Consider the following 24320-nt stretch of genomic DNA (forward strand, 5'->3'; position numbering starts at 1 on the left):
ACATTTCCCTTATTTATTTTATTCCGCTGTGCTTCTTTTTGCCCAAAAACCGCAAAATCGACTCAATAATGCGCCAGTACACATGTGTGAGTGTGTGGGTGGTTGGGTGTGTTCTTCGTGTGAGTGGAATGAACAAAACTGGGAGAGGGGCTGCACAAAACCAATACAAACACAAACAAAAACACTCACATACACACACAAATAGTAGCAGCATGAAAAGTCGGCGAACAGCGACTGACAGGCAAACATATATAGTGTATATGTATAGCATGCATGTACAGTAGGCACCCACTATAGCTAAACAGCCCCAAAAAGTAGGCATTCACCTCGATTATTCAGCGAACGCTTCGAGCGGTTAACGGATTACCCGTAAATGAGTGTGAGTGTTCCGAAAATGGATTAAGCCGTAAAACTTTCGAATGCCAAAAACTCCGGTGATTAATTGGCCCCATCGCGTGCGGGGTAAACTGATTAATTAATTATATTCATTCATATCAATGGATGCCGAAGCGATATTTATCAGAGTCGTTGGCAGCATTTATTTAATGCAATTTATATGGCACACACTTCACGTCTTTTCAGCCCGAAATGCCATTGCTATGATATTTTAATTAATCCTTGGCCAAGTGAAAATAAAGTAAATTGTTAATTTGCTAAGAATAATTTGATTTATTTGTTGCCAGTGCCTAATTTATAATGATCGTTATGGAAAAATGCCATTCCATTTTTTGGGGGGTGGGGTTTTCAAAATGAATTGCACTTTGTTTCCAAGACAATCTGCCCTTGTTAAATCAGCTGGCATTGGGCAAAAGCCAGTGGAACGAACACAATCAGACAAATAAACATACATATTTCCCCTGTGGATGGAAAACTCTAAGTCTGTTACATATGCAAAATGGAGCATGGCGAATATGCCAAAATATACAAAATTGATCAGTCAAAAGTCAATTCGTTGATGGACAGTTGGCCGAAAAACGTAGATGCATGCACATACGAAAATACAAAAATACAATATTGAAAACTACTATATATGGTATTTTTGAATATAGGTGAAAATGTTGGTTGGTGCGCAGGGCGAAGTCAAACCAATTGGCAAAAGTAAATTTCATGAATTCCCGGGCCAACGGAATAAAATGAGAATAATACAAAAAAAAAAAAGAAAGAGAAGTGGGAAAATCGGGAAAATCTGCCAAAGAGCGTGAGCAAGTGGGAGAGGGACGGGGATATAGAGCGGCTGGCAACACGAATATCGCATGCAAATTTCAGCGTCCGCACACTTAATATAATTTCACTTAAAAACACTCAAACCAAAAGCGAATGAAAGAAAGAAAAGGCAGGGCTATTTGAGTGGAGAAAGAGAGAGAGAGAAGGCCAGCTGCTTGGCGAGAAAGAGAGGGGGCTACGCGAGCACAAAGAGACGGGGCAAGTGCTGGCCATTTCGACTTTCGTGTGGCCTTTCTTTGCTCTGCTGGCGCTAACGTGACTTTGGCGCGTTAACCTCAATTTATCGCTGCCATTTATGTCCTTTTTTTCGATTACAGCATAAATTGTGGTAGCTAACGTGTTGGCCCACACACACACCATCGCACACACTTGCATATATGTTGGTGTAGCTCACCTGATAAATGGTAAACTGCATGCATTGTGTAATCGATAAAAAAAATAAAGTAAAATACAAGAGGGCAAAGGCAGCTGCAAATCCTTCTGGCACTGGCATGTCCTTCCATTTCTTGCTCCTTGTTCTGATTTCACTCCTTATACCACCTCTGACCCGCCTGAGTGGCATTGAAGGACGACTGCCTTAATGTACATTTGTCTGCATGTCCCACATATCCTTGCTAGTATGCACGTTCATGTCTCCGAGTGTAAATAAGTAACAATTACCCGTTGACGCGCTGTAAATTTTAAGCCAAGCTCCTGCCATTCGAAGGACATTCGAAGATTTGGGCCACAACAAAGGCATCTAATTCCAAACGAAATTCGCAAGGAGGTGAACAGAGTATGAGTTGGATGAAAATTGAAAAGGATAACATATTTGTGCTCCTTTCTTTGGAATATTATATTTATCAGAAAGAACTTTATTTCGTTTTTCAAAAATTTAAACGAAATTTCACTGAAATATCTATTATATTCCTAAGCCGATTTCACAGCTAATCTATTTGCATTATTCGGCAAAAACTGACACCGAAATGTCGCGCTGTCACTATCATTTAAAACCATTTGAATTTTGCCGCCAGGTCTTTAATAAAAGTGCATGGCGTTTTTATGCGCATATATGAGGACTCCGATATGTGACACATAGAAAAAGTGAAGGCTTTGCCGTTGAGGATTATCTTAGCTAGATTGACACGCGGATATTTAGCTTGACAGTAACTTTTTTTCGCATCAATATGCGCTAATCTTTGTATGGAAAGACCTGCAATCGCGTTTTCCGCTGCGGATTGACATATTTTATTAAAGCGCATGCCAAATTTGATTAAATTAAGCGCTTTCCGTATTGTCCGATGTGAACTCAAATGTTATATTTTTCCATTTTTTGCCTGGCTTATTTATTTTTGAGCCACACATTCGACAGTTGTTCCGGCGAAGAATATTTGCAAAATGTTCGCCGCATTTGGAACATGTTTTTTCCGCATTTCTCTCTCTTTCACTCTTTCACGGTTTGTTTATTTGTATTTTTCTATTTTTTGGTATTTCTTTTATTCCGATATTGACTTTTTGGCTTAAGCGGAAATTCAATTTAAATGTTCAACATTTTTTTATGCTTGCGCAAATGTTGTTGTTTAAGCCTTTTCGTTATTTTGCTCATTCTATTTGAAACAGCTAGAGAGCTTCATGTTTTTATCGGATCGACCAGCCAGAGGATTCCGAATTTCATTCGAGGCATTCAAAATGGTTCAGGTTGCATCCACAATTACCAGCAATTGAGAGCGGGACTTAAAATATGCACAGTACAGCTCACTACTGTGAAGTCAAACAAAACGAAAGGGAAAATGTACCCCGCCCCCGTACAACCCCACCCCCCTCCCCCCCCCCTCACCACTTTTCACTTAACATTACAAGGAAAACAGGGAAAACTGGGAAAACAGGACGCAAACCCAACGCAGACACGTCCAGAAACATAAGCGCAAAAAACTACAGAGGAAATGAAGAAGTGGGGCTTGCAGGATGAGCAGTGGGATTGCGATGGAAATAAGGATGAGAAGGAGGAGGAAGATAAGGCTGAGGAGGTAGTGGAGCTCCTCGAATGAGACATTGGCGCAATAATCATAAAAAGTCAGTGCGAGGCGACACAATAAACTGCCGCCGCCGGCAGAGCGATGATTATGGCACTCTCTGGGTTACGTCGCGTTCATTTTCGGGGTGGCACTAGATGGTATAGCCACCACCACAGCCCACTGAAACCGGCGAAGATGAGCAACGTTTGCTTCCAAAGCAGCGGAAACGGATGCAGAACGGATGTGGAAGTGGGCCAGGTGGTTGCAGGAGGCGAGTGCCGAAATCAAGGGGTGAAGAAAAGGCATTGTTAACCACCTTGGGCGCATTTGTCAGCTTCTGTCGCCCTCCACGAAAACCCTTCATCAGAATCCGACTGGCACTTGAATTGCAGGTATAAACAGACGGTATGCTTAAGTTCAGGAATGCAAAGTATCGGATTTGAAGTTATGGCGCGGATAATTTGGGGTTAATTATCCTTATTTTCAGCTGAAATCTTAGCTGTTAAGTTGCACGAAAGCTGCTTGTCATTAATCAGTACTCACATAGAATAAACAATTTTTTATTATCTTTTAGATACACACTCGTGCAATAATATAAGTTATCTTTTAAACTAAGTTCTATGAAATACAAATTATTGTATGGTGCAGTCGATTTATATTGGTTTTTCTGCATAACAAATATAACTAGCGCTCAACCCTTTAAGCTCGAAAGATTTGTGTTTAAACAAGTACTTAACCCTAGTTAAGAACTTACATCATCTCTAAGCAAATCTAATTTTTTATAGCGATAGAAAGCACTGCTGTTACAGCAAGATAAATCACCAATCCGTTTGCTTCGGCCAAAGAAGGGGTAAGTATTTCCAGGGAGTTGCTCAAATATTTCTTCAGTTTACGACGATGTGCGCCGGAGGAGAAAGTTTCTCAGCTTTTGTCACTGGATCTGGGCTGCATTCCCCCACGACGAGTGGCCAATTGAGATGAGCGCAATAAATAAGCCAGTTTGTGCGCTGCACGTCCCCCCATACGAATCCCTTATACCCCATTCCATTCCAGTCCACTTTGCTCCACTCCATTCCATACCATCGGGCTTCCGCCCAAACGCAAACCCAATCCCAATCCCGATCCCGACTTCCGGCCACTTTATTGTAAATTTATCTCTATGAAATATGCCGCATTGGCGGAATGGTTATAATTCTGGGCGGGCCAAAGGACAAGTGGGCGGAAAAGAGCCGTCAACACCTTGTCCTTCAATGCAGTCTGCTCCTCTGTCTGAGTCCTTTTTCCTCTCTGTCTGTCTGTGTGAATTTGCCCTGTCTGTCCGAATGCCTGCCTTTCTGTGGATGCCTGTTCTTTGGCGCAAATTTCATTTCAACTTTGTCTCCTCTCCGTTGGCAAACACATAAATTTTGATGAAGCTCTTTCAAAAACAGTTTATAGTTTCATTCTTCCTCTCATCGCCAGTCATCTCTCCATTTCTCTGCCCGACTGTCTGTCGTCTGTCTGTCGGTCTGTCTGTCTGTCTGACCACTTGACACTTGTTTTGGCAATGGGCAGTGAAAAGTTTTCGCTTTTTTCTTGGCCCAGACTTTACCCTCAATTTGCAAGTTCAAGTTAGTTAAATAGTTGCCATTTATGGCGCTCTTTGTAGCCGCACATTAAAGTAAAATCCGCATTCAATTCGCTGCAAAAACCAACGCATACGTAACAGGGTGCACGGGGCGTATGCGTAATAATATTCATGAGGTTTGCCACGTCCCTCGTCCCAGCAGCTTGCACAGCTTCCGCCGCTCCTGCTGCTCCGCCAACTTATCCCCACATGCTCGTGGTACATTCCGGCAGTGACAAACCCAGGCTTAGGAGGAGCTGGATATCCTGGCAACAGATTCCACTGGCGGATACATGCGGATCCACTTTATTATGCGGATTTTTCGTTGCCTTTGGATTACGATTTGTATCTGTGTCCCTTTCAACATGCGAACATAAATACATACGTACTATTCCATAAAGTAGTACAGCATTACTGCACATCCGACTCAGATTTCCCCTTGCCTTTTTGGCTGAAAATCGTGTGCTCAGCTTTTGATAAATTCATAATTTTCACTTACGGTTTGAATTCGGCTTGCCACGAGGAATGGAAGACAAAGCTTAAGTCGAGAGTGCAATCATGGAAAGTATTTAAAATGAACAGATTTAGCCATGTGCTAAGTGCATAGAAATTCTAATCAAAAATGCAGACAGTGAAGTGAAAACCAACGATTATGTTGTATGCGATAATTATTTGACCAAAATTCGTTTAGGAATTTCAAAGTGATTTTTTGCAAATGAAATATGAAAGTAATTATTTGAAATATTATTTTGCTAATGCTCTTTACTCGTACAATTCAATCAATGGCATGCAGTTTTCTCATTTCATTTGAACTGGAGCATTTGAATATATTAATTTTTTAACGACCCAATCGTAAGAGTCTTATTGAATAAAATGAAAAAGGTTTTGCGCAGTGCAGGCGGGGGATTTTTAGAATTGAATGTAAGAACTGGCGTTGCCTGGCAATTCAATCTGCTAACTCCATTTAGCAACCAATCTGCTAGCCCAGGATTCACCCTTAATCAGGCTTTGGACGGAATTTTCCGGCCACATATAAAAGCACTTTTCATTAGCCATAGACATTTTAGTGCATCTTTAATTTGCATGCCAGCCCACAAGCCAGAAACCACTCGCAAACAACCCGCTGAAATGCAATCAAATTGACAAAGCTATGTCCAAAACTTTTCCATAATTCCCCCATTTTCTCGGCTTTTTTTTTTAAGGTTTTTCTTGGATTTTCTTCGTTTTTTTTTTTGTTACCCTTTTTGGGGGCTATCTGGTTGCAGTTTTTGCGCAGTTCGAGGGGTGTGGCAATAGTAAACATATTTTTGCAGCAACGGCTTTGTTTTATGTCTCCCAACTTTGACTACAGCAACTTTCTGTGTCTCAGCTTTGTTTGTTTTGTTTTTGTTTTTAATTCGGCGAAAAACTTTTGCTGAAATGGGGAAAATGGCAAAACGGAGGCAACTGAAGCAGTTCCTTACTTTCGCATCAAATTTTTTCTTGTTATTTTCTCGAGCACTTTGATTATGTTTATCAAATGCCTTCCCGCTTTGCGTTTCGTTTCGGTTTCGTCCGGAAAAAGAAGAAAAACTGCCAGTGCAGATGGCAAAAATATAAAGACAAATTATGTAAATTTGTATATAATGATAACAGCAACGCAGATGATAACATCCGTGGGGTAAGGGGAGGAATCGGTTGAGTTGAGCGTATCATGATTTATGCATTCAACTTTCCGTCCGACTGTTTGGCTTTGCAATTTCCCAGTTGCTCAACTAAGACGGATTAACTGGCGAGAGGTAAGTTTTTCCGGGGAATCAGATTGCAGTGCTTATTTTTTGGATCATAAACGCTTTGGCATTCTTTCGGCTCTGTCCCTCGAGCATTTTATTTTAACTAAAATCGAGTTATTTCCATAATTGTTTCGATTTGCTCTTGACCAAAACATTCATTCAAATACCAGATGATCGGGAAATGTTATGAGAAAAATGCGATTACCAATTACGTGTTTTAAATTAGTGTTTTTTCCTTAGCAACCAAAATAATTATTCAAATATAGAATGTCATACATCGTTGAATTCGTAACAAAATTCCCCATCGAACTGTATTCTCACCTTGAAACTTTTATTTTTGACCATTTTTTGCAAATTTTAATGATGGTACCCCTTATCAAAAATGCGAAAATTTGTTGAAATTTTTATTTTTGTGAATAATAAAAACAGTGATAGGGATAGTTAGCTATGTTTATTAGCAGCACAAAACAGTCTTTATTTTAGCTGTTCCACCTTTTTAAGTCAAGTTATGGAGAAAACCACGTTTGTAAAAATTCGAATTTTGGCAATATTATTATTTTGTTTCATTAGCTAAAAAATAATCAGTATTTTCTCAATTGCAATAAAAATAGTTGTCCAAAAGTGGAATGTCATACCTCGTTGAATTCGTAACAAAATTCCCCATCGAACTGTATTCCAAGTTGGAAATTGATATTTTTTGCTATTTTTTGCAAATTTTGATGATGTTACCCCTTATCAAAAATGCGAAAATTTGTTGAAATTTTTATTTTTGTGAAGAATAAAAACAGTGATAGAGATAGTTAGCTATGTTTATTAGCAGCACAAAACAGTCTTTATTTTAGCTGTGCCACCTTTTTAAGCCAAGTTATGGAGAATACCCCGTTTGTAAAAATTCGAATTTTGGCAATATTATTATTTTGTTTCATTAGCTAAAACATAATCAGTATTTTCTCAATTGCAATAAAAATAGTTGTCCAAAAGTGGAATGTCATACCTCGTTGAATTCGTAACAAAATTCCCCATCGACCTGTATTCCAAGTTGGAAATTGATATTTTTTGCTATTTTTTGCAAATTTTGATTTTTTATCAAAAATGCGAAAATTTGTTAAAATTTTTATTTTTGGAAATCATAAAAATAGTGATGGGGATAGTTAGCTATGCTTATTAGCAGCACAGAAAAGTTCATCTGTTAGACTTCGAACAACTTTAAGCGGAAGTCGTTGAATTTGGTCAAAAGTCGGTCCCTTGACTTTTCATTCATCGGCGAGACTGCCTTTAATTATATGATGTATCCCATGCCAATAAATGGTGTTAATAGCTAGTGATTATGCCGCTCGTATCTGCCGCAAATAGCAGTAGGGTGCCATTTGGGTATTTTAAACCACAAATTGTCAGTATTTCGAACTGAATTTCAATTGGAATCGAGCTGAGGGCGCTGGGAGTCGGTGAGTTGTGGCTGCCACTCGTTTTGCTGCACGATAATGACAGACGTACCAGGATCGGATGGACCCTTTCGATATCTTATCGGCCTGACACACTGTCCGGCAATCGGCAGCTGCTTTTCCGACCCACTCCACAGACATTTTCGCACATCCCTTTTCCGGACGGAAAGGAACATTAAATGGACACCACAGAAAGCAATCAGAGTGCGATTCCTGTCCGATATCCTGGCACATGACCAATACACAGACAGCACGGCATGCGTATTTGTGTGTGTACAAATTATAGAGATGTTTGTCGGTTGCGGAATAAAAAAGTGCATTTTATTTTTAATCCGTTTTCTGTGGCTGTTGATTTTGCGATCAAACAGCTTAATCTTTACACCGCAAATTTATAGCAGACACACACACTCTGGCGTTTATTTAACTGTCAAATTTACACATGTTCGCCATGGCGCCCTTTGCCAAACCGTAAATTCTTGTAAAAATAAAAGACAAATAAAAATAAAGGGTGAAGAGAAAAAATTAAAAAGCAAAAGAAAGTTTTGGCCACAGACCGCAAAAGCGAAACCAAAACGGAATCAAATGAAGAGTGCTGCACAACCACAGATACAAATGTTGTGATACAGATACAGATGCACAGACTCATTCCGATACAGATACAGATACTAAGATGCTGCTGGAATGCCCCAGGATGTGTGCAGATGTTTATCGCAATTGCTGGCAGCTTTGTGGCCGTCTGGTTGCCATTCAGCAGATTTTGGACTTTCGACTATCAGCTTTCAGACGTGGTACTTTGGACATCGCCCATGCAGGCACTAATTGAAATTGGAACCGGAACCTGGTAGAACTCAGAAGTGGATTTCATAAGCGGGCAGCGCTCCAAAAACGAATGGGTTAAGATGCAGCTAAGTATGGATAAGGCACGGGAGTCATGTTTTTGCCAACTGGTTTCTGTTTTAATTTTTATGCAACATAAGCCTTCGGCTTACGAACACAACTGTGATTACAGGTCATTCCAATATCATGACACTCTTTAAATTTGCCCAATCCCATGGCTGACTTTGCAGTCATCTATCTCAAAACGCATTCCCCATGCCAGGGACTTTCAGCACATCTCTCCACCATAAGCCGATGTCTCAATTCTGATCTGGTGATGGATGGCATTGTGGCTCTGGATTTTCCGATACGAGACCGAACAGAGTCGGGGCCAAGAGTCATTTATGACCATTACAAGACCGAATGAAAACAAAATGCGAGAGCCATCGAAACAAATACGAGTTTCCCACTCGTGACGTGGGTTTTGGATGGTGGCTGAATGTGCGGAAAAGTCGAGAAGGGACGTCGAGGACAAGTGACGACTGACTGACAAGGGTAAACAATTAATTGGGAACAAAATGCGAGCTTTCTCTGCGTATCACCGAGTGCTTGTAACAATGAAGATGAAGATTGCTCTTGGATTTCCACGCTTTTCATCCCTCCCGAAAAAACCCCACACAAACCGAGTTTAAAGCGCTAAAACTTTTATCATTAACGTTGAAAATCAGCTTAAGACCGTGTGATTCGCAGGGCGGGAGGTCGCGATAAATGTCAGAAGGTGTTCTTCGTTTCGCCCCTGTGTGTGTGTGTGTTGTTGTTTGTTGCTGTGTGTGTCAGAGAACAGCAAGGGTGGCATTTTTTGCCACTCCGACTCACACTCAATATTTTGGAGTGCGGGTGCCACTCAGCACTCACATCGCGGGTACTTCAAACACCCAGTTAAAATCTGCATGCCTAAAGGGGATGAGTGGCAAAACACTTATGGGTTTCCCGTTAAACACCCGGGTGCCTAGACACCCAGTGCTTGGCAGGTGCACTCAGAGTGCCAGTGTTGTGTATAGCAAGCTGTAGCATACTTTTCTGAGACGAGCACACAAAAAGAAATGTGGGGGAAAACTCCAAGCCAAGCAAATTGATTAGACTCACAAAAACACACACATATGAGGGTTGGGACAACATTTGCTTTGGCCATGAACCCAATGGCTAAGACCCCCGCCGCCCACTGCCACGCCCGCTCTTGTCAAACGCCCACCACTTGAGCCATTTGCCTTTGACGTTGGTCGCGTTTTTACCAGCAATGTACAACGTACAACGCTGCGTATGCGCATTATTTGAAACGAGCACAGTGGAAACATTTCTGCACAGCAACTGTGTGTGTGTGTGTGTGTGTGTGTGTGTGTGTGTGAGTGTTCGTGTTTTTGTATTTTGTGTGTTTTTATGTTTTTATGCGCTTTGTGTGTACTTTGCTTTGGCAGCGCTTAAAATAATTTAATTGTTAGCATAAGCTCTTTAATGTGCAGCCCCCACTTCCCTACTTCCGCTCTTAGTGGCCCGTCTGCGTTGGCTTACATTTCAGCCAATTACGATGGCTTAAACGCATTGGAGAGGCCAAAAGGCGACGACGAGCAGACCGGATCGACAATTTCCCAACTATTCACTGGAAATGGATTAGTTTCCTTTCAATATGGTTTGCTCTGTGAAAGGAGGAATTACACCTTAGGCTCATTAATGCTCAGTTTAATTTATCAATAGGAAATGATTATGGTAACCTAGACGACTACTTGGCAAAAATCCCAAGAGCCTGAATCCTAATTTTTGTTAAAATATTTGGTATTTTGTCTAACACAATTAACACAATGCACCAAAAATGGAATGGCATACCTAATTAATCTCGCAATAACATTCACCAGTGTTCAAACCTGGTGGCAAAAAGTATTAAGATTTAAAAAATCAAAAAAATTAGTGGTAGGGATAGTTCGTTTTGCTCATTAACTTACAAAACATTCACTCTCTTGTGCCCTGTGGCACATATTTACTATCCAATGATGAAGGACACCTTGTAACGCTCTATTGAATTTGCAGAGCCAGTTTTGAATTAATTTGTCTATAGCAACATTGTGTGACCAATAGGTATATATAATATTCTTATTGTTACATAACAAGGACTTGTTGACTAACATACATGAGGTGATGGCAAGTGCATCTCATTGTTTCTGAACAGATATTTTCGAAGGACCTTTCGGCGTTTGGGCAGGACATGCCAGAGTAATTGCTACAAGTCCGTATACCTGATACTTCCGACGGGCCAAACTGTAGTATTTAATGAGATATTTGCTGGCCAGAACACCCAAATGAACTGCAGGTGGAGAGTGCACAAAGTGGCGGGGAATGGATGGCAGGGGACGGCAGGGGATTCCAAATGCAAACAATAATACACAATAATGATAATCCGTATAACTTCATTCGAATGTTGACTAAACTAAGCATTGCACATTATGCAAATGTCCATTCATGCGACATGCGATAATATTTGCATTTGACGAACGGCAAACTGCACAAACGCACAGATAATCAGGGGCGTGGAAAGAGGGGTGTTTTTGGGGCGTGGGGTAGGGGCGTGGCACTGCTAGACCAGGCCCCACAAACAAATAAGCCAAATTAATGTTAAAAGGCAACATTGGGAAATTAATTACAATCATGTTACATGTGCAACTGGCCCCAGCTCGTATTTTACTCGCACAATTTTCCCCGACTCTTTGATCCCCTGCCCTGCAATTTTCCTCCCGCTTTTCGTAGAATTTCCCCCTGGTTGCGGCATTCGAAAATAGCCAAAATGATGAAATGAAATGAAATATTTGCAAATCCTTCGATTGTGCATGTAAATGACAGTTGAAAGCCAGTTTTGGCCCAATAAAAGGCGCTTTCGCATGGGCGAATTATCAAAAGGAAACATTAATGTCTGATTCTAGCAATTATTCAAAAGGTATAAATATTTGGAGGTGTAACTGCCTATGCAACAACTTCTTAACTATATAAAAATTGCAAATAATTGCAAAATATTGCAAATTGGGCAGTTTTGTATAGAAAATGGTTTGATTCTCTTTGTTAAAATCAAAGTATTCAATTGTATTGCCAAAAAATGCAACACTTCAATTGTGTAGATGTGTAATTTTGTAACATTCGGATCATTATGGTTGAGAAATTATGAATAACAAGAATGTTTCCTAATGAATATCCCAATATTTTTTCCAAAAGAATGCACGCTCTTTAAATTGGCCACATTAAAGAGTGTGAATCTGGGCAAAAGTTGGCATTGTTGTCGGCGTTGGCCAATTCAGTTGTTGGCCCGAAGCCACCCCCCTTCGAATGCCGCCCCCCCTGGAAAGACCCCCGTGGAAACCCCCTTTTTTTCAACTGCTGACGACGCCCGCTGTGCTGCTGACAGCAAACAGTTGTTTTGCATAAAAATGCCGTTGCAGATGCAAGAATGGCACTGCGGAAAAGGATGGTCGAAAAGTATTGGTAGCGTGTGTGTATTTCCCCATATGTATATGTATGTGTATGTATCTATATACGAGAATATTGGGGTGTTTATTCCTTTTTGTTGCTATGTAAACATACAATAAATGTGTAGGAAGCCATTCGCTCACACACGCGCACCCTCCCATGGCCACCGCGATGTCCATCGGTTGTGCCATGCGGTTGGACTTCGAAGCTCCTAAAGCCGGAATTATGTTATGCTAATTGGATATGCGTATGATATAAAGGCTCGTCCTAAAAGTCACTCTTTTTATTTTGCCGCACCCATTTCCTCGATTTTTCGGTCAGCACAAAGCAACTTTTTGTGGTCAAAGGGATGTGGCATTGAGTATGCTCCAAAGGCAGGGCAAGTTAGTTTGCACTTTCGGGAACTTCAACTTTTCTCAGATATATATCTCGATGTAGGTAAGGAATATATCTAACCGTATTCATTAGCAACAATGCTAATTCAATTCATACAATTATTTGGCATTTAATGCTCAGATCATTTAGTTGCATCCAAGTTATATGTTGTAAATCTTGAATATTTGTAGGGTAACCTGGTTGTCCTTGGCCATGACTCTATGCTTCCACTTGTTTATCGTTAGCTTGGCTCGTTTACTGACCCCACTTTATGTGTCTCCTCGCTGAACGTTATTTTGCATTTTGATGTTTTTAATATATGGAAAATGCTGGGCAGACGGAGCAAAGGGATGCGAACGGAGGCAAAAGATGTCCATGTCTTCCATGGATGTGGGGGGGGGGGGGGAGGGGGGGGGAGTCAAGTCATCATCTTGGCCAGCCACGTCACGCAGCTGGTGAAAATTTGCTGGCCCGTTGGGCATCGGGACAACCGAGCATCAGATGGCTGACTGGGCATATTTTTTTTTCGCCCAACAGCAACGCCTCATTTCAATATTCCCCATTCAACCTTCGACGGTGAGCCGTGGTGCGGAGTGGTCTCCGTGATTTTCCACAACTCATCGGCGGGATTGGCCATTAAAAGTGCGAGAATCGGGGCAGATGGTCAGATCGGCTCTCATGATTCCTGGCTACGAACAATTTGGTTCGATTCATGGGCAAAAGGTCTTTGGGGACACTCCATTCTCGCTGGACTCGCTCTAATTGTAAACCTTTCACTTTGGGCAGTCACTTTGCTGAATTAGCTCGATATCGGTTTAGATGCTCCAGCCGATTAATCAGCTAAGACTTACCCGAGTTGACCTTTTCCCTTTGGCATTCTGGGAAAATTGCTTATTTATAGCATTTTCCCCATTAACGAATCATGCTCGCTGGTTATCCTTTCGTTCTCTGTGCCGCGCATTAAGGAGCAGGATAAAGTTATGTTAAGAGCATGGCAACTTTTCACGAATTGAAAACTTTGCAGCAAGAGTGTCACATGAGCAAATTTTCTTGGAATATGGTGGTAGTTTAAAATTAATATAGGTACTATAAGAGTCATGAAATAATAAATATATTTTTAGCTCTTTGGAACTATATCTGATTTTGTTTTATATCCTGCAGATATATGAGTACGGTGAGTAGACGAAGGGGCTGACTTTTGAGGAAAGGTCAAGTCAAACGTGGATAACCTTATGAACTTTGAATTGGCTGTTGGCAACGATGACTCGTTTGATCTCGTCCTGGTACTTGTGCTTGTCTTGAGATGCCACCTTGCCACTTTCCCACAGACAGCCATCATTTATTTCGCCTGCTGGTTTCTCGAATCTCGAGTCCCGATGCCCCAGCTCCCCATCACTCGCATCTCTCTATCCATCATTGGATGAGCCGAGTTGCTGTTCGCAGGTTGGGCAAACATAATCCGAGCATGTTTTCAATTAATTTAATGCCGCATCCCAATTTGCCGGCTGGAGTGTGTGTGTGTGAGTTTGTTTGTCCCGCTTGCCGCAGAAAGTGTGCCACACATGCGAATGATTAATGCGACTTCGTCGAGTCGGCAACTTTATTGCTATCCATCGGCATGGAGGATGTGAATGTTGTGGATGCGAGTGTGAATGTGAACGTGAATGTGGGTGGAATAGGCACTTCAATTATTCATCCAGACGATTGCGTCGCCAAATACGAGTGTTTCGCCTAATGAGATCTGCACAGTTGTTTGGCTGCAACACTCCCAATCAGGTCTCGAGATTCCACCAACTGAATGCCCTGCATCCTGCAGGATGCATCCATTTCTTTTCGCACTCCGGTGTCTGGGGCGACACTTTTCGGTTATTTTTATCACGGCAACCACGCATCGTTGCTCTCGAACAACAGGAATCAGTGCAAAAGGGCAAAGACACGGCGCCCCTCGAAAGAGACGGAACTAGGCTGTCGAGAAAGAGACGGCTACACCGAAGTCAGAACGAGACGGAGCACTGTGCACTCAAACGTGGCGATGACAGAGCCTGATGGGCTGCCAAGGCTAAGAAGTGCGAACCAAATGCCACTTGCACCTCATTAGAATGGGACAGTTGGGAAATGCGATGGCGAAAAGAACTTTGAATAGTTATCTAGTCCGATGGCAGGAGGAATGTGGTCTTGGATCGAAAAAAGCATTGAAATCTAAAGTAGAGAGCCAGAAAACCAAAGGAGCAAGCGAAAAATGGAAAAAAATAGGTAAAACTTTAGATCCACGTTTAAATATTTTAAGGGAAATATGTGTTGAACGAAATAAGCATTTCGACAAAGTCCTTATTAAGTTGCAGGACCTTTTAATGAAAGATCGAAGTCCATATTAATTATTCACCAGCATTTATGCATTTTAAGTTTCAATCAACGAAAATGACTTATTTGCACATGAGCAATGTTTTTCATAATAGCACTACTATTTCGCAGACCGCAGAGCACTTGCTTATAATTAATAACTTTCTGAGTGCGTTTACTTTCACCTGCGTCCCAGTCGAACTGCTGGCTCGAATCGATTCCGAGCCGCATGGAAACGAATCGAATCCATTTGATTCGAATCGAATAGCGAATGTTTGCCCAATTGTTCGGGATGTGCAAATGAAACGTGGCATTTCCGCTGGCAGGCTCCATAGTGTTTGCCCAATTGCGATTGAGTAACAATTATTCGTGTGTTTTTGCTGGCACTCGTCGTTATCATCGTTATCTCGCCCCGCCACTCAACCGCACTCTCACACTCATACACTCAAAGCCATCCACTCATACACTCATACACTCATGGACTCATGGACTCATGCACTCATACATTCATACTCATCCCGCTCTGTTTGCGTTCGCCATTGCGGTGTGTATTTTTAATTTTGTAGGTTGTGCATGTTATGACAAGTGCGATGCAAATAAGTAATATTCGCATGTGGCCCAGAATCGGGATTCAGGGAGCGCAATCAGGAGCAGGGCACACGACGCAGGACGCAGGACGCAGGATCTGGAACATAAAAAGACCATTAGCCAGAGTGTCTGGCTGCCTGATTGCTTGGCGCAACGAGTTTCCCGAAAGAATACACAACAAATACTTTGTTCGCTAATTGAAAGTAGTACGCACACGCAAGCTAACTTTGCCATAAAAGTCCATCGAAAAATAAAAAGGGGTTATTTAAAAAAAAAATCGAATAAAATCTATACTTTAAGGACCGAGTTAATGGCTTTCGTATTGAATGCTCTGCAAACTCTTTCCCCAACACTTTGGTCACTTCAGTATTGGTCAGTGATTTGGCGGGCACATGTGCTTTGCCTAATTAACTTTGGCCCAGTTCCGTGGCAGGATAACGTGCTCTCGAGGACCTGCTCCCGGGCATCCTGGCCGATTGCCAACGCGAGGCTGGGCCAAAACGGAAACGGAAATGGAGCCGAAATAACCGAATAAAGAAATAAGTAAGAAGCGGGAAGCCAGAATAACGAAACTAATGAAAATAATGCTCAAAACTACATGGCCCCCAGAGTGGGGCAGAGTGTGGATTTTTCCCGGAAGTGGGTCACTTAATGGGGATGCTGCATGTGGGGACCAGATGTCGAAAAGGGGAGGAGGAGCGGTGGGAAAACCTAGAACTGGCACGCCATCAAAATAATTAATATCCTTTCAAATGTAACATGGACTAATTACAAGTACAACTGCGCCAACAACAATATGTGGGGCGACAGAGTAGAGCAAGTTGGCTCCAAAAGGGACAACAACATCCACAGATTTGTGTCCGTGTGTGTCTGTGTGTGTGCCTAGTCAAGGTCGTTCGTGCGCTTACATATGTGTGCCTTCGCTTTGTACACGTGTGTGTGTGTGCGTTTGTGCATTTACCGGCCGACTTTTATTTCCAAAAGGGCGGGAAACACTGCTCCGCTTTTCTTTTTGGCCAGCTCAATCCCTGCTTACCATTGTCATTGCTTTTCTTTTGCTCTCCATCTCTCTGTTTCACTCTCACTCTCTGCTTTGCCCATTCCCATGCCCATGCCCTTTCCCATTCCCATTTCCTTTGTCTTGCCCACTTGCTCAAAAACTCATTAGTCAAAGCATTTGCTAAGGAAAATTCCCAATTAAGCGTCTGCCGAGCCAAACAATGTGAAACGGGCTGTAGAGGTCGTTTCGATTTATTGATACCCTGCTCCATTTCCAATTGCAGATGATAAATAGTTTGTAATGTAAAGATAAACAATTAATCATATGTTTTAGTTAAGTATTTAGCAAATAACCTCATAAATTACTATCAAATTTGTATTTACCAATAACAAAGTGCGGATTTACCCAACTAAAACTAGCAAAAAAAGCGTAGCATACCCTTTGGGGCCAAGTGGCCGGGGAACATGGCTTATCGGAACGTGTGTGCCGGATAACCTTTTCGCTTTTCACTGTTCGCTTTAATTAAATCCATATAAAATTTGCTTTTAATCAGAGTCGCGCTCATATCCGACTTCAAGTGCAATTGAGACACTTTTGAATAAGCGGCACAGAGGACAAGGATGTGCATACAGGGGGCAGAGGATGCGCCACCTCTGCCCGGCAATCCCATCAAACCAACATGCATCTTCCTTTGCAGTCAGCGACTGTCGCCGATTTAATTAATCTGACATCATTTATTATGCCAAAAAAGGAGAAAGGTTGCTGCAAGTGCCACTGGATGTGGATGTGGAAATGGATGTGAATGCGGATGCGGATGTGGGTGTGCATGTCGATGGGTGGTGGCAATAATGCGCCAGGCTCCACCACCACCACCAGCACCATCATCATCCTCTCACACGAGCCAAGAAATTGCTTTTTAACGCACACTCACTCAGCGGCGAAGGGATGTGCGTGAAGGGGTCGCCAGGGCGGCCAAGGATCAGGGATCGGACCAAAAGTGATGCAGTTCGCCGGCTTAAGTGTCGTGTCCTGGCGTCCCGGTGTCCCGATGTCCAAGTGTCCTGCTGTACCCGTGTCCTTGCGCCCTCGCCCTCGAATGCGAAGCAGTCAGCCCCAGTTTCAATTTACATTCACGTTGATTTTTTGTTAAATTGGGTTTGACTTTGGCTGTCGTTACCAACGATGGCAGCGCAAGTTGCAACAAATCAACATTGACACAGACGCAAAAGGTGAGAAAGCGACCCGTCGGTCCAGGTGAACAAAATATAAAAGAAAAGGAAGAAAGAAAAAAAAACATTAAAAAGAGGCCAGTCATCGCTGTGTAGTTGGTAGTATTGGGTATAAGTCCCAGAGGCCAGGATTCCATTCACCAGGTCAAGAGTGCTTCATCACCGCTCTATTACCGTCGCAATAGTTTCAGCTTATTAGTTATGGGAGCTGGCTAAGAGGATCGGATATCGCAGAATTGAATCCTGATCCACGGTCCCCCCGGAAAATTGGGGCCACTCCGAAGGTGACTCAACGTTAAATAGAATAAATGGAAGTTGAAGTTAATTACGGATGCACTGTAGCTTAAGATTCAAGTTATAAACATTGTACACCAAACTTAGGCAGTAAACGCTTATGTTCTATTCAACAAAAACTAATTTAACATAGTGTTTTAAAGCATTTGACAACTTCTTAATTTAGTGACAAGCAAGTTTTGCTAAAGTCCTGCGTAAGTAAAAAAATAGCACAGAGGAAACGAAATTAATTTGCGCAGCATGTTTAAACTTCAGACAAAACTTTCCCAATGGAATGCCCCCCAAATAAAAACACACACTTCCCATGAGATTCGAAATTTATGTAAGCTGGATGTCAAAGCGTTTGTTAACTACGACAATAACATGCGAAAACGAGTCTATAATGTATGAATGTATATAATCTCTATAATGGCAATTAACCCAGAACGAGGCACTTCGGCCTGACTGACATGCCACATAAATTGATGGGTATCGAGTGCGATTAATCGACGCTAAATGAAATTAATAAGCTGCTCAAAGTTTGTCGTGGCCCAAAAAGGACTTGGCCAAGTATTATATTTAGTTCAGGGCCATCCGCTTATCGCTAGTCGAGTGTATGGCATTTTGCGAACATTTCAATTATACATAATTACAATTTTAACACTAAGCCGCGCACAAGCGCCATCCCTGCCACTTTTCCATCCTCGAAAATCTATGCCAAATCGACCCAGCATAGACCCTCCCATTGTTTGCACGTCGTCACGAGTGGTGGCAGTTTGATTATAATTAATACTTAAATCCCGATTTTGAAAGCCATTCATTCCATCCATTACGCCCAGCTGGCTGTCAATTTTGTTTCAGCCGACGGGCTTGTCGAAAGTTTTGATCACTGTCATCGCTCAAGCGATGGTGATCCCTAATCCTACTTAATAACAAACTGAAAACCCAAAACCGAAATACGAAAAACGAAGATTGAGCACCCACTTGCTTGCAAGGATAATGAAAATATTCTCGCTATTTGATTTAATTTCAATTATAATAAAATTAACTAACGTTCAATAGTTCTATGCGATTACTGAAAGTGCAAAAAGCCTTGTCAGTGCTTTATTTATAAATAGTTTTTACCATATTTTTATTCAAAATCAAATTAATTTTATTATCTGTAGCTACGGTTCTGCTAATAACATTTTATAATTAATGTTTTGCCTTTTTCGGTCTTCTAAATATACCAATTAAATGCCCATATGCCACGTACGCTCCAACTGCCCAAAACTGTTGAAATTCGTTGAAACTCAAATGCTCTTGTTAGTTTTGGGAATGGGGAAAAAAACTAACATAGAACATAGAAGTGCAGGATATCCTCGACACAGGACACCAGCACTTCGCCTGTTGCCTTTCGTCGAACTAATTAGCGTGAATTATGGGAGTTTGATGGGTTGGCCCTGCTTGCCAGGCCCTAATGAATGGCTGTTCGGCAGTTTTGTTGACCATTTGTTGAACGCCACCACCAATAGCACCAGTACCACCACTCCCACATTGCTGAATTAATGGCCGATTGAGGGATATATATGTACGTACATATTCGAGGACGATTCGGAATCAATAGACGCAACGCGAATGTTATCTGCCATAGTTACATTCATTTATTCCCACGCACAAAGACGACTTTGATTGATTGAGCCGCCGGCGGAGTGGAGCATATGTAACTGCCAGCCAGCGGCTGAATGCTCATCCATGGACCATTATCAGGATCTGTGAATCCGGAGGACGGGCTTCGAGTCCCTGGACCCTTTGCTCGGGATCTTTACGACCCCGCTCCTCTTTAACTTGACATTTATAGCATCATACGCATTCGCCTTACTTTCTCCGTCTGTCTGCCTGTCTGCGCTTCACATGTTTATTATACTATATGTTTACCAACTTAATTGGTAGTTATAGACATTCAACTTTAATCCTTGAGCAGGGCAGACCATGAGGCCATAAAATAAAAACAAAGAGGCTGTCTGAAGGAATTCCGGGGGGCGAGACTTAAAGAAAAACTTATTCAAAAACCTATTATATCCGATTAAGGGTTTATTGAATAAGCGCCACTTAAATTGCTAAACACTTGCTTAAATTCACATGCTAGAGCCTTAGGCATGTTGTCTAAGTTAATTGCAATTAATTGTTTTAAGCAGTGTATAAAATTAGTAAGATATGATTTTTAACTTTTCGTTTTAGTTCATATAACATATAGCACTTTGTAGCTTGTTATTTATATATTTTATTATAATATATTATTTATCAACTTTCCACCGTGTATCCGTGAGAACGCAACTTATTTAGCTTCTGGCACTTGTGTGAGTTGTCTGGAGTTTTTCGCGAGTCAGTCGCATGTTTCTGGGAAGGATGTCGAGGTGGTATCCTTTCTCAAAGTTATTCTAGCAACCATCACCATCCTACTGACAAATCAAATCATTGCCATTGCAGCTGCATTCTTAACGGATCCGTGTTTATGGCAGTTTCCGGCTGCCAGATGGATGGACTTTTGTTTTCGGCCTTGACGACTCCTAATTGGAGAATGGGAAACGGGGGATCGGAGGAGCAGTAGTGAAGTCAAATTTAATGCAAAATTAAGCAAACTTTCGGTGGCGCCTTCTGCGGCGGAACCAGCTCCGGATTTTGAATTCGAGATTCCCTCTCCGACCGCCAGAGTCGCACTCTTGCTGGGGACTTTCATTTTTTGTTTGGCTACGAGTTTTGTGTTCTTTTTTTTTTGGCATCCTTCAACTTGTAGCCGCAGCTGGCACGAAAAATTCCAACTTCAGACCGAGTGCCTATCTCTCTCTCGTGTCTGCGTCTTATTTAATTTGGAAAAGGCCGCCGCATGTTCGTTGACTTTATTTGCCGTATGTAATAAAATTAAAGGCCTTTAGCTATTGTACTTCCCAAAAAGAAAAGACCAACAGAAACAAAAAAAATAGAAAGAAACCAAAAGCAGGGCAAAAGAACAAATTGTATCTGTATACATGGGCAGAGGAGCAGGAAGGCAGGCCATGTGGACCCAACGAGCCATGAATGCAGACTCTTAGCCCGGGATATGGCCATTAAGTTGGCCTTTTTACGACCACAGTAGTTCTAGATGGTGCGTATGTCTGTCGGCCAGGACATGCCCACTATGCCCACTATATGTGCATCCCAAGCACCGCAGTCGGTCGGGGATTTTGCCTACAATCTGACCCCATCACATTGTATATTTAGTTTGGCCATCACTTAAGTCTACACTTTTATAATGAACTATCTAAAAAAAAAAAAGAGCATAGCTGCATATTTAATACTTGCCCATCATTACCATCATAATTACGCTGTTCAATCCAATTCGAGATCTACCAGCGAGTTTATTGGTTTTGCAATTTGCGAAATTGGTTTTCAGTCCTTCAATTGCATCTTTATTTCGGGAAAATGGGCCGAAATGCAAAAGAGTGGGCGAGATAAACATTATCCAATCAATAAAAACTTTGCACATAATGGGAAATAAATCATCAAATCAAATTCGTTACTAAGTATTAGCCACACGGATTTAACAAACAGTTGGTTTGCTGTTGTGCAACTTTTAGGATGCAATATTGTTGCCTCTGAATTCCCATATAATAGAAGATAATATATCTTTACAGTTTCTATACTATAACCCTTTCGTTTTGCACGAGCTGTGGAATTATTTTGAGGATTTGAGTTCTACAGTTGTTGTCCTAGAATTAGTTGTTCTATACTTTGTTGTTCTCAACCGAATCCCTTCAAAATATTCAACATATAGTACCACTTACCTCCACAATGATCCTTGAAGTCGTCGCAACAATCGCCGAGCTTGAGGCAGGCATGGTCGCAGTAGCAGGGCTTGTCGCTGAGGTCCTCGATGATGGCGTTGATGGGCGCCTTCTGGACGACGCAGGACGAGTCGCGGCCGTTGCAGCAGAGCTGCGCCTCCCGGCAGGACCCTCCGGATACGAAGGGCAGGAGCTGCCTCTGCGGCAGGACGACGGCCAAAAGGAGCAGCAGCAACGACATCGTCTCACCGAATCGGATCGAAATGCGGTCTATGTGCGGATTTAACCCTGCGTATTTGATTTGTTGAATTTGAGTCCGTGCTGTGCAACACACACACACACATGTATTCAGATACCCAAAACTCAAATACCCACCCAGTGATGCATTAGTATGCAAATGCAATTTACGCCCAAGAGCGGAAATTAAAACTAAAATTGAATTATGGGCAGCAATTCGAATGGAGCGAAATTTCTGGGGGCCAAATCAAAGCCAACAAAAGGCAAATAAAAGGCAAAAAAAAAAACAAATAAACAACACGAAAGACATTACACACAAAAATCGACAACGCACAAATATGAACTCAACTCGTATCGTATCGACTCGACTCTAAAACCGTGGGAAAGTAGGTCGGTTATTCGTAGGGAGGGTGACCTGTAATTCTATAGCCAGCTACCTTTTGCCTGTAAATCAATGCCGCCAAAAGTGTGGGGCGTTGTGGCTGCCGCCCTGCTGCTTTGCATAAAATATTGAGCAAATGGCAACAAAGGAGGACGTGCCTCCAACTCCACTTCCGACTCAAATTCCTACTCCAACTCCAGCTAAAACTCCAACTCCGAATCGGAATCCGAATCCATCTCCGCCTCCATTTGGTTGCCATTGCCGTGTCCGGGATAATAAAACAAAGACTTCAATTTTCATAAATCGTTGCCAAAGCGAATCGCAACAGACAGCGAGAATTTATATTAACAGCTGTGTCAGCACCCAAGTGGGGCGTTCAAGTCCAATCCAATCCCACTTTCAGTCCCAAATCCTACACTTAATGAAATTACACATAAAACTGCATTCTGTGCATTTTAAAGCCGCAAACACTTGAATCTTTCTATCTATCTCCGTTTAATCCGAAAGATATGCAAAAGTGATTACATTATACGTAAATCAGAATCAAGGATTTTTCCTCCGTGCTGTCCTGGTTCCTTTTGTGCCGCCGGAGGAATTCGCGATGCCCATAAGTCCTTCACGTCTCCATGTGACCCGGATGATTCAATCCACTCGTAAAGTTGCGCTCCACTTGCACTGTGCGCCGTGTGATTTAAACAGTCGCACTCAATCTGGCGGGGATTCGGATTCGATCGGAGTGATTCCGAGAAAGTGGGGATAACAGCGAGTGAATTCGATGGGTGCAAAGTGAATTGAAAATCGCGTGGAGCACGGGGGATTCAGACTGACCCAATCGAAATTCGAATCAATTTTCCTTTAATACAAATCTCAAGAGTTAACTTTTTTCTCTGAGCAAGTTGTGAGTGATTGCTAGACAATTGCAAGAAAAAAGTAATAAGGCTGAACAAGTATTTGGAATATTTGTATAATTTTTTAATATTTGCAAAATACAAAACGCCAGCAGTAGTTTGTAACCTGTTTCCTTAGGATTTTGCTTGGAGATCTTAAAAAATGCACAACAAGGTAGGGAACTTTTCACTGCACTCGGCCATTCATTCATTCATTCATTCACAGTCACTTGTTCATCACTTGCCCACTCATTCACAAAACATCCACTTGCCGCGTTGTTTTAATTTTGGCGCAGGACTTTGATGAGTTTTTTTCTATGGACTTTCGGACGGGACGAGGGTATAAAAATAAATATTATGCGGCGCTGCTTGTCTGCATGAGGGCAAATAAATTATTTCGTAAGCGTCGGCGACCCGTAGCCCCAAAACAAAAGAGAAGGATAGAAAACCGCAAGGCAAACTAAATTTGCGGCAAATATTTTCCCTTGTGTGCGTGTGTGTGTGTGTGTGTGACAGCACGCGACATAAATGTCCTTAAATGATTAATAACTTTTCACTCCTTTTTCGCGCGCACAAGCGTTTCAAGTTTCACACAACAAAAAAAGAAATACAAAACATCGGCGGTCTTATCCCACATCCTGTTCCATATCAAAATCCAATAAGCCGCCCACGAGCAACAACAACTGGCGATCCTTGTCACGTAAACAAAAAGAGAAGTCCTCACACGTGTTGACAGCGTTTGGCTTACGTTCGTTGGTTGTGTTTGGTCGGTTGGTAAACTTTCGGCTAAGATACACTGAGCAAAAAACTGCCGGTCACGAGATGCGCACGCTGCGAAAGCCGGT

The 24320-nt window shown here is 42.0% G+C and overlaps 1 protein-coding gene across 2 annotated transcripts in view; it reads right to left on the bottom strand.

The window, feature by feature from the left end:
• LOC6617615 overlaps positions 1-24320 on the bottom strand; it is an 83000-nt gene extending 58680 nt beyond the window's left edge. The window contains exons 1-2 of one of the 2 annotated variants that reach the window (XM_032725559.1): positions 24224-24320; positions 21970-22257 (exon numbers count right to left, since the gene is read on the bottom strand). In XM_032725559.1, the coding sequence (XP_032581450.1) occupies positions 21970-22210 (241 nt within the window). In that variant the 5' untranslated portion in view covers positions 22211-22257; positions 24224-24320. Of the gene's footprint in view, positions 1-21969; positions 22291-24223 lie in introns of those variants that run through there. The other variant, XM_032725560.1, reaches the window with a different exon arrangement.

The sequence above is a fragment of the Drosophila sechellia genome, chromosome X, assembly GCF_004382195.2.
Source record: "Drosophila sechellia strain sech25 chromosome X, ASM438219v1, whole genome shotgun sequence".
Taxonomy (NCBI): Eukaryota; Metazoa; Arthropoda; class Insecta; order Diptera; family Drosophilidae; genus Drosophila; species Drosophila sechellia.